At 34.0% G+C, this 13,885-nt stretch overlaps 1 protein-coding gene across 2 annotated transcripts in view; it reads left to right on the top strand.

Moving 5' to 3' along the window:
* Positions 1 to 13,885, top strand: part of GRID2 (glutamate ionotropic receptor delta type subunit 2) — a 1,754,345-nt gene that overhangs the window by 1,249,520 nt on the left and 490,940 nt on the right. For both annotated transcript variants that reach the window (XR_012236183.1, XM_073601045.1), the window contains exon 9: positions 1,579 to 1,680. Coding sequence is in view for 1 of the 2 variants with exons in the window: in XM_073601045.1 (XP_073457146.1) it covers positions 1,579 to 1,680 (102 nt within the window). In the remaining variant the exon portion in view is untranslated. The remainder of the gene's footprint in view (positions 1 to 1,578; positions 1,681 to 13,885) is intronic.

Here is a 13,885-nt window from a genome sequence, read left to right on the forward strand (position 1 = left end):
AATACAGGAAATGAATTTCAAAATTTTGACCAGATGGTACCTCACGCCCTCTGGACTACACACTTCAGACTGTTGTTGGCGTTGTCAGGGGGACGAGGGGTCACTGCTGCATATCTTCTGGTCTTACCCTAGATTGGGGAATTTCTGGGGAGATGTCCGTCACATTATACAGAAATTCACAGAATTCAAGATACCAGATAATGCAGCATTCTTCCTATTACATCTCTCAAAAATCCCTGCTAAGGCCTACAAAAAATCTATTGTACGGCACTTGCTAAACACTGCTAAGTCCTGTATACCTCTTAACTGGAAACAGCAATGCCCAACGACCACTGCGAGTTGGCTACGGAAAGTGGAGGATATAAACAGGATGGAGAATTTGGTCCTTACTGTGCAACATAACCATGAGAAATACACAAAGACCTGGAGCCTTTGGAACATTTTTATTCTCTCCGATGAGGGGAAAACCCTCCTTGGATCATAGATCACTTATGAGCTGCCGCTGCGGTCCTGAGCCATAGTCGTCCCCTTAACTGCTTCCCTTCCCTGCCTCTTCCCTCTCCCCCCTTCCCCCCATTCTGTTCTTTCTGTTTTATTTCTGTCTATATTTTATTCCCTGTTACTACTTAAGAAAAAAGGAAAAAGAGAGTGGGGAGACTCTGTTACCCCTTGGCACTTGCACAATAGTCATGTTAGGCTAGTTACCACTGAGAAAGCTAATCGCAATCTTTATCTTGTTTTGTACCAATGAGTAATATGATAATGCAATGTGTTCAATGATTTATTACGAACTGAACTACATGTTTACAATTTCAACTATCTTCATATTATTGCTGTAATACTGGGGTCTCGCCCTTTAATGGTGTTCAATAAAAATTATATTTGAAAAAAAAAGAAATGAGGAATCTCCCCAATGGAGGCAGACAACAACAAAAAAGAGATTTTAGCTCTTCCCTACTCTATGAAAAATGAAAGAAAAAGCTTTTGGCTATACATACACTTTATTATTAACACCAAATAAAATAAATGCTTTAGACAGAACTTGTGTGCATTGGTGGCAAAAAGTACATTGTGTTTAAAAAAGTAATGACCATGTTTATTCTTTGCTAAATAATAAAAACACCCTAACGCCTGCACTAAGTCTAAAGAAACAAAATGCTTTTGAAAGCAATAATGATAGAGTACCAATAAATACCTTATTTTATAGAGCATTTGTGAGAGAATGGGTAGTGTTGAATGTAGTGGCTGCTACAAATAGCTCTTCATGTACACAATCAAGAAGCTTGTTCAGAACAAAAGCAGTCAGATAGTACAGATGAATCACACAACAGTGATGAGGCTACCCGAGATCCTTTTAAATCTATATTACAGAGAATATTTATTTAATTTTGTAATCTATTTAATATTTAAAGGTGTGTTGTTCTTTGAAGTTTTATTACATTTGATACAATTTCATATGGAAGTTTCCTTTCACAAACACTTTGTGTGTCAGTGTATAATATTTTATTAATGTGATTTTCCTCTACTAGCAAATCAATTAGCTTTGATTCTGACAACTGTTTTTTTATTATCTTTCAGCTTGGCTCATGGAATCCTGTAACTGGTCTGAATGGATCTCTAACAGACAGAAAGCTAGAAAACAACATGCGAGGGGTAGTGCTCCGTGTGGCCACTGTGCTGGTAAGTCTCTTTTGTTATACAAGCTGAACTCCAGGCAGATATAAAAGGCACACAATATTGCAGCTCTATATTATTTAATCAACATTTTTTTCAATGTAACAAGTGTAAGAACCTCAGTTTGACTTAGCATAAGCTTCTTGCAATTCCCTATTCATCAGCACTCAGGCTAAAAGGGAAAGAAGGACTGGGAGCCAAGCAAGTATGCTGCATGCAAATGTGACAAGGAAGATGCCGATAGGAGAAGAGAGTGAAGTAAGCAGAGGGATGACCTCTTCAGTCTGCTGCTACTTTTTTCACTATCCAGTCATAAGGCTGGGGTTGGATAGATTACATCAGTACATTGGTTTAAGCCAGGCAGGTACACGTGGGCCAAATATCAGAAAACATTTGCTGGTTCAAAAATATACAGCAGACATTCAGCCCATATGTATGTCGGTCTGTCTGACAGAAGCCGGCTTCTTTCAGAAGTGCTTGCTGGAAAACCAGCAGCCAACCAACTTCCAATCAGTGCTCTCAGCCAATGGCAGAGAACACTGATCGGAGTGTTCTGGTGGGGGGGGGGGCATCCCTCTGTCAGAACACAACAGCTCAGTGGGGGAGATTGCTGTACTAACTTCACATAGTAAGTTTTTGAAAAAAAACTATACTGTGTACTAGGCTTTACTCTAAGGGGTGCTATCTAGCTGTGCTGCTTGAGGAAGTTATGTAAATCTCAGGGGTGGATGGACATAAATAGACATTCTTTGGGAGGTAAACAGGTTGCATATTTATGTATTTTATTTGTATATGTTGCTGTTTATCAGAAGTGGTTAAATACCGAATATACATTGTATGCTAATGGCAAGAAACCAACGCTTTGGCACAACATTATGGCTAATTACTAAAGGAGTTGTGAATGCTCACTCCAATAAATTGTATGAATTTTTACTTCAATTATGCAATCATGTGCATATAAAATAAGTAAAGAAGAATTTCCTTTTCACTTTTTATATTTATACAATTTATCGAATGAACATTCTCAATTGTTTTAATAATTTAACCTGATAGTACAAACATCCTTACTTAACAGAGGAGCTCAGAATATATTCTATCTGTAAATTCTATCTAATTACTTTGTGGGTAAATACAAATACTATGTGGGATATAGAATACAGTATAAAGGAATTATTTTATCCTAGATATTTTAAAATTTTATCTTAGATAAATAATAAATTACCTCATGCTCCTCTATTTTTCCTATAATGCTGCTACTTCTTGTGAGGGCTTATTTTTAAAAATACCTATGATTACAAAAGTTGTTCATTATCACACAATCGCAAAACAGCTTTTCTAGATTGTCTCAAAATGACCTTCACATCTTATATATTATTTTCAGTCTGAAGATATCTGCCAATGGTTGATCAGGCATCATAACCATAACAATGTGCAAATAATTAGGCCCAAATCCATGTATCATTATATGACAGTTTTATATTTATGGCTGCCTTTGGAATGATGGTTATCCAAGTTAACCTTATTGTTCTCATTTATCTGTGCTCTTGCCAATCCTAATCAAGCAAAGAAAATACAATCAGGTTTATTTAAGGAAATAGAGAATTCTGACTATGAAAAGTTAATTTGAATGTTCACTATACATGTTCATTTAGCTATGTGAGCAAGGTGATGATGTGTTTTATTTACAAGCAAAATTGAATTGCTTTTATATCTTTTGTTTACGGGTATTCAAAGTAAATGTCTTATCTAATAAGCTAAATTAAAATTAACTTTGTAAAACAAACATTCACTATCAGCCTCTTCTAGTTTATAAATCAACCCCGCTAATTATAAAAGATCTACACATATAATATATATATATATATATATAGATATATATATATATATATATATATCTATATATATATATATATATATCTATATATAGATATATATATATATATATATATATATATATATATATATATATATATATATATATATATATATATATATATATATATATCTATATATAGATATATATATATATATTAGAATGCCAATGAGAGGAAAAAGTGTTACAAATATCAAGATGATTCATACAAATGGAGCTGTTTGGCAGTCTGGCTCGCATAAGGACCAGATTCTGTAAAGAGTTGTCATTATCATTTTATTTATTATCATATTAATAATGTATTACTAATACTACTATTGCTGCTTCTACTATGACAAATGAGGATTGATTTATTAAAACTGTACAACCAACCAATCAGGTTTCACTTTCCATTTTATGTAAAAGTATTATATAATATAATAAGAATGTATATAATATAAAAATGTATATAATATAAAATAGTTTCTTCATGTCCATGAATCAGCCACATAGTGGTAGCAGAAGCATACTTTATGTTGTTTATCAAGTTCAAGTTAAAAAACATATCATGGTAATGGCCCAAGTATAGGAAATAGGAAAGTCATCTGTAATACTACTTACATACAAACTGATAAGAACTCACTCCTAACTCTTCACTAGTAAATCTGACTGCTCAACTTAAAAACTGAGACACCAGAAAAATATAACTGTATTGCAAAATGTAAAATACTTGCATACTTTGTAACTGAATCAGATAATCTAGCTACACAAATTGTTTTGGTGAAAAAATACACAAGATTGTACAGAAATGTTTGACAATGTGGTTATTAAAAGGATATTATGCCCGTTTTCAATTATTTATTTTCTCTGGCCACTCTTGATGTGATTATTGGAAAAAAAGAAAGTGTTTTATTATATCCAAATAAATAGATAAATAGATAGATCATTGGATACATAGATAATATATAAGTTCTGTTTAGTTGTGCATTTTAAAGCAGTTATATAGCTTTGTAGAGTGTGTGTAAAAGAATTTATTTGAATTCATGTAGTTATTTTGCCATAGGGATTCCAATAGAGGAGATGAAAACATGTTGTGATTTACACTTGCAGCTCAGCCTGTAAAAACTATTTGTTAGATAAATTTCAGAATGACATGATTGCCTACCATTCCAAAACATGTTTATCACAGCTCATACCTCGACTTCAGCTCCTAGTTTATTTTTCTTATTTCCTTACACAATTACTTCTCCTTTCACTTACTTCCCACACACATTAATAGGTTATTGACTGTGTGTGGATGAAAAGGATTTTAAAAAGTCACTTCTTAATGAAGACTGCTGAGCCCAGTCAATGCAGTGGAATCAAGCCTTCTTTTGCCGATATTAGATCAATGTGGCATTTTCCATTAAATAAAGGTTTTATCAATATAGCTCCATTTCAGAGAGGACAAAAAGCAAATTAGTTTGTTCTATACACATTGATAATACTAATTTATGCCTTTTTAAATTCATCTAAGAAAGGAGAGACAGACCTTGGAAATGTACTGTTGTCTTGCCTTGGTTACATTTCTTTGCTGTCTGTCGCTCTGTAAATGATTTCAACTTGGCATAATTTACTTTTTGCTCCATATAACAGTTTTTGCCACTTCAAACACTTAATTTAGATTAGTTAATACGAAAAAAGTGCATAATTACAATATTGCTTACACAGTTTTGTTTTCCACGTATTCCGTGTAGAGGACAGCTAACTGAAGTTGTAATTTGTCTTGAGTAATGTAGCTCAATGCTATTTAAAAAAAATCTAGTTTTGTAATTTCTTTAATCGTCCATCATTTTTGTAGTTGGTTTGAGCAGTAGCTGTAGTCATACCTAGGACATGTTGTCCACTGTTCTCTTTATTAGCCAGAGAAGGTACGTCTATACTCCTTTAATTTTTTTATTTCACAGATAAGCCCCACCAACTTCCATTTCAATGTCCAAGATTTAATTAGTGGCCAGTTAGGACACTTTCACTGGGCAGCGGAATTGCAGTTAGTAAAGCTAAGCCATGAAGTCAGAGGAGGACAGTTACAAAGTAAAGTACAAAGTACAAACTAAATCAAAAAGTGGCAAAACATCAGATGTTTTTGTTGTGTGCTCTAAGCCAGGATTTATTTTAATAGTTTAAGATTCAGATTGGGTTAAATTTTATTTAAGATTATTTTCATTCATTCATTTATTCTTCTTTATGACAGCACTAAAAGTTTTGATCATGCTTAGTCTTGTTTATTCCAGAGCCTCTATTTGCTCTGCTAGGTATCTTCCTTGTGTATTAGCATTCAGTTGTTATAATTCACTGCAGAGGGGTAGCTTGAATATGAAATATAGAATTTGAAAAAAACTAGGAAAGGTAGGTAATTTATGCTAATGTTCTGTTGTGCTTAAAGCGGAACTTTACCCATAACAACTTAAAAAAAAAACTATGTTCTTTAGCAAGGAACATACATTCTACAATAATAATTATGCTACCAAAATTAGTGTGTGCTATAAATTTCCTTCAGCATTGTCCCTGTTTCTTCTTGCTGGAGGCTGCCATTTTGCTGAAGCCCAAAGCTCCTAAGCGGAAGTAAATCATAAAGCAGAACTAAACCCATTGATTTAACAGCTTCAAAAAGGTTACATTCTTGGAATGCCAGGATTGCTAACTGTTATATTTGCTTGTTCCCTCAACCAAGCTGTCAAACCATCAAATGGCTGGTGTCAAAACTGATCACATGTGCAGCACCATGGAAGTTGTGGATCAAACAGAAGCAGCTTCCATGGCTGTAATAAACAAGATGGTTTAATTCCACTTTAAGGCTGTCAGCAGATCGGCCTCTACAAACTCAGCAGTGCCTAAAAATGCCTAAAATGGAGAGCAACTGAGCATGTACAGAGCAGGGTGAGACAGTGTATTACTGGATTTAAAATTAAAAAAATGACAATAATGTTTTACATAGCTATACCTGCAAAAGGAGCCAGAAGGATCTAGCAGGACTTAATTTTCTGACTAAAGTTACACTTTAATGGAAAAAAAGATTGACACAGTACAGAAAATAGATATAAATAAGATATGCTAAAGCTAGCTGACAATGTTTGTATCATTCTCCCTAACAGCATTATGTCTACTGCAAATTAGAAAGAAAGAAAGTAATGGGTGAAATGCTTTTTTTTTTTTATGAGGAACTCTATACTTTTTAATTGTTAAAATTGAACTAAACCCTTCAAATTAGCAGATTCCCAAAACAGTTACATTCAAGGCATGTTATGAATTAAAAATTAAATTTAATAAAGACCATGTTGAACAATTGCTCAGTATGTGCAAAAATTGTAAAAAATTATTATGGAACCTTCACATTTAAATAAAGTGACAAAGCCGCCTGGAAAAAAATAAAATAAAATGAATGATTAATTGTAAATGTGTACAAAAATTCCCCAAGATATATACTGTTTGTCTACTGCAATAACAAATGCTTAATGGATATTCAATCATAAATTAAGTGAAAATAACAAAGTAGCATCTAAATACAAAATAGCATCCAAAGTTCAATAAGTGCAATCACCACAGATTTCAAATGCGCAAGCAAATCAAATGATAAAAAAAAGTCATTTTATCACCTCCCAAAAAAAAGACATGCTGTGAAGTGACTCAATACATGTGCAGATAAAGATCGCTGGAATCTTCTCTCCCTGGAATCTTTCAGCTAAAAAGTGCACGCCTCCTCTCTCCAATTAGCATTGATAGAAATGTACCATAGTGTTCTTGTGTGTCATGCCCAACCCAAGGGGGAAACAGCATGGGTAAAGTACAGCGAGCACAGCCAGCTCCAACTGCATTCAAAGTCTGAGAGCCTCCACGAGCTGATAGATTCAGCTGAAACATTCCAGGGAGAGGAGACTCCAGCAATCTTTATCTGCACATGTATTGAGTCACTTCACAGTATCTGATTTTTTGGGAGGTGAGAAAAGGACATTTTTATTTATTTTTTGATCATTTGATTGGCTTGCACATTTGCACCTTGCGGGGATTGCACTTATTGAACTTTGGACACTATTTGAACTTTGTATTCTTCACTTCATTTGTGATTGAATGGCCATTCAGCATTTGTTATTGCAGTAGATATATATATATACTGTATATCTTGGGGTATTTTTTTGCACACATTTAAAGTAATCACTCATTTTATGTTATTGATTCTGGGCCGCTTTGTCACTTTATTTAAATTTGAAGGTTCCATAATAATTTTTTACACTTTTTGCACATATGGAGCTTTTTTTCAGCGCGGTCTTTATTAAATTAACATTTATTTTCACATATATTGTGATATAGTACTTGCTTCTGATCCAAACTAATTAGATCCCATATCTGCGGCATGGATTTATTATACATTCATCAATGTTGTGAATGATAACTGTCACATTGTCATCATTATTATTATTATACAGGATTTATATAGCGCAGGCAGTTTATGCAGCACTTTACAACATTAGGGCAGGCAGTACAGTTACAATACAGTTCAATACAGGAGGAATCAGAGAGCCCTGCTCATTAGAGCTTACAATCTAGGAGGGAGGGTCAAGTTATACAAAAGGGTAATAGCTGTGGGGGATGAGCTAATGGAGAAAATAGTGTAGTTGTTAGATGGAGCCAGGATAGGCTTCTCTTAAGAGGAAAGTTTTCAGGGATCGCCTAAAAGTGGATAAATCTGGAGAAAGTCTGACAGATTGGGGTAGGGAATTCCAGAGGATGGGCGAGGCTCGGGAGAAGTCCTGGAGGCGGATATGGGAGGAGGTGATGAGGGAGCTAGAGAGCAGGAGGTCTTGGGAGGAACGAAGAGGGCGATTAGGTAGGTATTTTGATTCTAGGCTAGTGATGTAGCTGGGGGCAGAGTTGTGGATGGCTTTGTAACTTATTGTTAGTATTTTGAATTTAATTCGTTGGGTGAGTGGTAGCCAATGGAGATATTGGTAGAGAGAGAGAGAGGGGTAGCAGACACTGAGCGGTTTGTAAGGTGGATGAGTCTGGCAGCAGCATTCATGATGGACTGAAGGGGGGATAGTCTATTTAAAGGTAAGCCAATGAGGAGGGAGTTGCAGTAGTCGCGGCGAGAGATAACCAGGGAGTGAATCAGGAGCTTTGTGGTCATCATCTACCAATCTGTCAAGCCATCAAATTGCTGATGTCATAAGTGATCAACTCAGCACCATGCCAACTACAGATCTAACAAAGGCTAATATACATTTTTCCTTGAATGATAAGGAGAGGAGGGTTTAGTTCCACTTTAACTTTATATATCATTAATGGTATACATATGTGCATTTAAAACAGGAGAAAAACTCGAAGAATCCTATGCAGCTTGATGCTTGTGAAAATAATTTATGACGTGTCACACAATATTAAAGGTTTGCATAACAAAGAATACATTATGCCAGGTTGAAATCATTTACAGAGAGTAAAAAGTAAGCAGTGCAACCAAGGCATTTAGATGCTAATACATTTCCAAGGCCTGCCTTTTCTTTGGTAGATTAATTTACAAAAAGGCATACATTAGTATTATCAATTGGATCCTGTCATTTGTTTGACAATGTGAGTCCTTCTGGAAGTAAATACATTCCTGGTTTTCAGTGACAAATGTACAAACAAATCTTGACTTACTAATAAAAAAATCAGAGCAGACATTCTTGAGATGTAATAATATATAGAAACCCCAGTTTCATTAGCAGAAAATTAATTCTTCTCATTTGGAATTCTTGCATCATAAGGCATAACTCTAACCAATGCAAAATAAAGGCCTTTGTGCTATTTTGTATTTGAAACAAGTGTCAGTGCCTTCAGGTTTACCTGTGTACTGCTGTGCTGTAATACAAATGAATACACTCAGTATAGCCTGTGTTATTGTATGTGTCTGCTTTTGGAACTAGTGGTATGGCCGTGTAAGTTTGAATCATCTCATTTTAGTCCTCTCTGATTCAATGAGGTAATTTCTACTTTCCCTTTATGATTCATCTATAGTAGATTTGTGTGCTCATTGTAGTCAGGAATAAAATAATGAGGGTGGCAACTTTAGGTAATTGATTACAACAAAGAACATTCTTAATAGCAAAATGGTATAGAGCAATTATTATTGACTAAGCTGTAATGGGCAGATTTTGCGTACTGCCTGCCATTGGTGTTTGGCAGAAGGCCATATATATCTGAAGAAAATGAGAGGCACATAAGGTCTGGAAATAATAGCCAGAGTTACAAAATTTTATGGACCCTATATCGCAATAGTATGGGGGTATTTACTAAACCTGAAGCACACAGAATCCGGTGCAGCTGTACATAGTAACCAACCAGTTTCTAATTGCAGCTTGTTTAATTAGATTTTGACAATAAAACCTAGAAGCTGACTGGTTACTATATATATATATATATATATATATATATATATATATATATAAAAATACAGGCATATCCTGGGTTACAAACATCCGACTTACATGTACAATAAAAGTCCTGTACTAAACTAGTATCAAAATGGGTTAGGTTCACCAATTCAACAAGGAACTTATTAAATCTGAGAGGAGAGAGAGAGTGTGAAAAGTGCCCAAGTGTAAATCCTCATTTGTATAACTAAGCTTAGTTATAAGCTTTACTGTTAAAAAAAAAAAAAAAAAATTATTTTTTGTACAAATATAATGTATTCTGTAATGTACATGTATGTTTGTCAGGTTTAATTTTGGTATGCAACTGTTTGTACAAGATGGGAATGTCCATTCAAATTATTATAAAGTAATAGATAGATTCATTTTCTTAGCAGGCTTTAAAAAAGTAATTCCACTTTTGTTGAGAAAAAAAAACCACTCCTCTCTGGGTGATCAACGTACATTGCAAGGATTTTGACAAACTTTGCTGCAGATTCCTACCTTTTGTTATTCTATGTCATATGCTGAGTGAAACTGCACTGGATTGATTTTATAATTATCAATCAGCTGCTGCACTTGTTGAGCTCTAATAAATATATGATATCCTTTTGGGAGTATCTTACGAAAAATTATATTTTTGTTGCAGGGGATGCCCAAACTCTAACATGTAACTTAGTGCAGACTTCTGGGAAAATCAGTAAGCCAATCACACAAGCAGGAAATTACATATCTAGTGAGCATTCTATATGCCATCTGTGTATAAATTGCCTCCAGGATGGCATATTGCACTGAAGTTTACAGAAAATTTACGGTGCTACAGACTGAAAAGGAAAGGTCATTTTAAAAAAACATTAAATTACAATATGACTTGTGTAGCAATTCTATACACCATATATATTTTTTTAATTTGCTATTTTTTCCCCCCACCAAAGTGGAATAATATCATATCTCCCTTCAGTATTATTTAGCTGGAAACTGTAAAAGTGTAGATGTCTCTTTACCACTTGTCCCAGTGAGAATGAAAACTAGGTAAAAAAAATAATAAGTATTTTCCCCTGAAATGAGAATACAGATTACAATTTTTTTTTTTACCAAAGTCCAAGTTTTTCCCCACTTGACACAAAACTGGGGGGAAAAAAGATTTGGATGAAGCTCAATTTTAAAATACTGTTTTTTATAATAGAAAAATAGAGTTAAAAAGCCCTGTCAAACAGTAGTGATGTTTAGAATTTTAGAAGTGTTATTAGAGTATTTATGTATTTATTGAGAGCATATATATTTTAGGCTCTTTGAGCAAGAAACCCTTTTTAGATCATGAATCCTTGTGAGCTTCCAGATTTGTTAGGCTAATAAAATAATATGCTAAAAATGAATTGAATAATAAATACTACACAATAATAAAAGTAAATCAGTTTTTCTTAAAATAATGTTAATTCATCATTTTAATTCATGATTCACACAAAACATAGGCTAGCAGAAACACTAATCAATTATGTAAAATACCACAACATTTCTAAAAATACATTTAATTAACTAACATGAAATACTTCACAAACTATGAACTTGAAGGGGTGCACCGGTTTGCATAAAGTGAATTTCATTAATGGCAAATACATATTTATAGATTTGGTAATGAATTTAGAAAGCCTGGGCACTGACACAAACAGATTACTAAGATCTGGGCAAGACCAGTGATAAATTATTTTTCTAGAGCAATTAACATCTTATCTTGCTGAGCGAATGAGAGTTTGTTTACGATTATCACCACATTTTTATATGATTACAGGCAGTGCTTCATGTATTGTGCCATTTTTACACAGCAGTCAAGGAGCTTTTAAAACACTACTCAGCTTGATTTGGAAAAGCTCTTAACAGAGACTGGACCAGCTGAAAGAACCTTTATAAGACACTTTTACAGGTATTATTTATGTGGTACACAGAAATGGCATCATTTTTTGTAGAAAAAAATGAAAAAATGTATATATATATATATATATATATATATATATATTTATATATTTACAGAGAGAGATCCTTAAATAATTGAATTCTGCTTTGATAAAGTTGTCGCTATATTTATAAATGTTCATACTTGTAGACAGATTTACTAAAGGAAATAAACAAGAGCACACATAAACTGTGAGCGTATAATTGGATGGTGTGCCCATATGTGAGTAAACATACGTGAACGTTAACTCTCATGATTAATCTTGACTCAAGAATCTGTCTTACAAAATCTTGTACAGGGATGTGCTATGTGTATGATCTACTTGTTCCTATAATGGTAATTGCACAGACCAAGTATTTCCAAAAAATAAACTGAAATAAAAAGAAAGTGTTGACAAGCTTTCTATGCAATGAGAAACACATGTGCCTATCGTAAGGGCATATTATAAAAAAAACACTATGTTGTAATATAAATAGTCAGTGTGTGTATGAGCATTTATCACTTTAATCTGTATTCCAATCACCAGTGAATGGAATCTTCCAAGCATGTGCACAAATTTTTTTGTACAGTTCACTGAGGCCTTTTATTAAGTATGTTTTTTTACAGCCTTCTTTAATTATAGCCATGCACACTAGATGTGTTTTTTTATATAAATTATGCACATCTGAAATTGCTAACAACACTTAGAAAAATCTAACAACCATACAAAATAATTACATTTTTATTTTAGGCATGCCACAGCTCAGATGGTGTACATTCTAAAGCCAGTTCATACATTGATAGCAGTGAATCTTTCTTAATAGTCATGTAGGTTTACTGTAGTCTGTGCTCAGACATTCACACACAGTATGAATAAGTTCCATTCAATGTGTTATTGTACGTTGGTAAATCAGATCCAATGTTTGAGTCAATGTAATCTTAACCTCTGGAAGGCTTTACCCCCTTTAGGACCAGACCATTTTTTTCAGCACTGCGCTACTTTAACTGACAATTATGTGGTTATGCTACACTGTTCGCCAATTACATTTTAATCATTTTTTTAACACAAATAGAGCTTTCTTTTAGTGGTATTTGATCATCACTGGGTTTTTTATTCTTTATTATATAAACGAAAAAAGACAGAAAGTTTTGAAAAAACTCAATATTTTCTAATTTCTGCTATAAAATGTATCCAGTAAAAAAAAACAAAAAACAAAAAAAAAAACAATTACAATTCTTCATAAATTGGGGCCAAAATGTACTCTGCTACATCGCTTTGGTAATAAAAACTCCTAATAAGTGTATATTAATTGGTTTGTGAGAAAGTTATAGCGTCTACAAACTATGGTATATATACTGGAACTTAAAGCTGTAAACGTTATACTGTAATGGCAGTAATCAACAACTTATGGTGGGACCGTGATAGGGTGGCAGTAAGTCTGGTGCTAACAGACGCTATCTGGGAGGGTCACTAATTGATATTGACTTTGCTTGTGACACTAATACGGTGATCAGTGATAATACTGTACACTGACACTGGACTAATGACCCTGGCTTGGTAGGGGTTAGCATCTAGGGGCAATAAAAGCATTAACTGTGTGCCTAATAATGTGTAATGTGTGCTGCTTTTACCTTAATACCTGCTGTTTTTTTTCCCTGCTTTACAGGGAGAAGAAACAGGCAGGTCACTTTTCCCTGTACACAGAGTTCTGTGTTTTTGCAAACACAAAACTCTGTGTGTGATTGGACACATCTTATCAGCTAACATCAGCCAAAATCACTGGCTGAAAACAGCTGCTAAAGTTGGGCTTTGTTCAATCATAGCACTGGTTGGCAGGTACGTGATTGTTCCTGCACCTGCCACCCACTTGCAGTATATATTTACTGTGAGTGGTCGTCAGGTGGTTATATAGATGTAAGTGTATTTATTTTATTTTATTATTATTATTTTATGGATTACAAATTGACAGAAATGTTGTAACATCATACCTTCTCATCTTTCTTCCC

Source organism: Aquarana catesbeiana, linkage group LG01 (genome assembly GCF_042186555.1).
Source record: "Aquarana catesbeiana isolate 2022-GZ linkage group LG01, ASM4218655v1, whole genome shotgun sequence".
Lineage (NCBI taxonomy): Eukaryota > Metazoa > Chordata > Amphibia > Anura > Ranidae > Aquarana > Aquarana catesbeiana.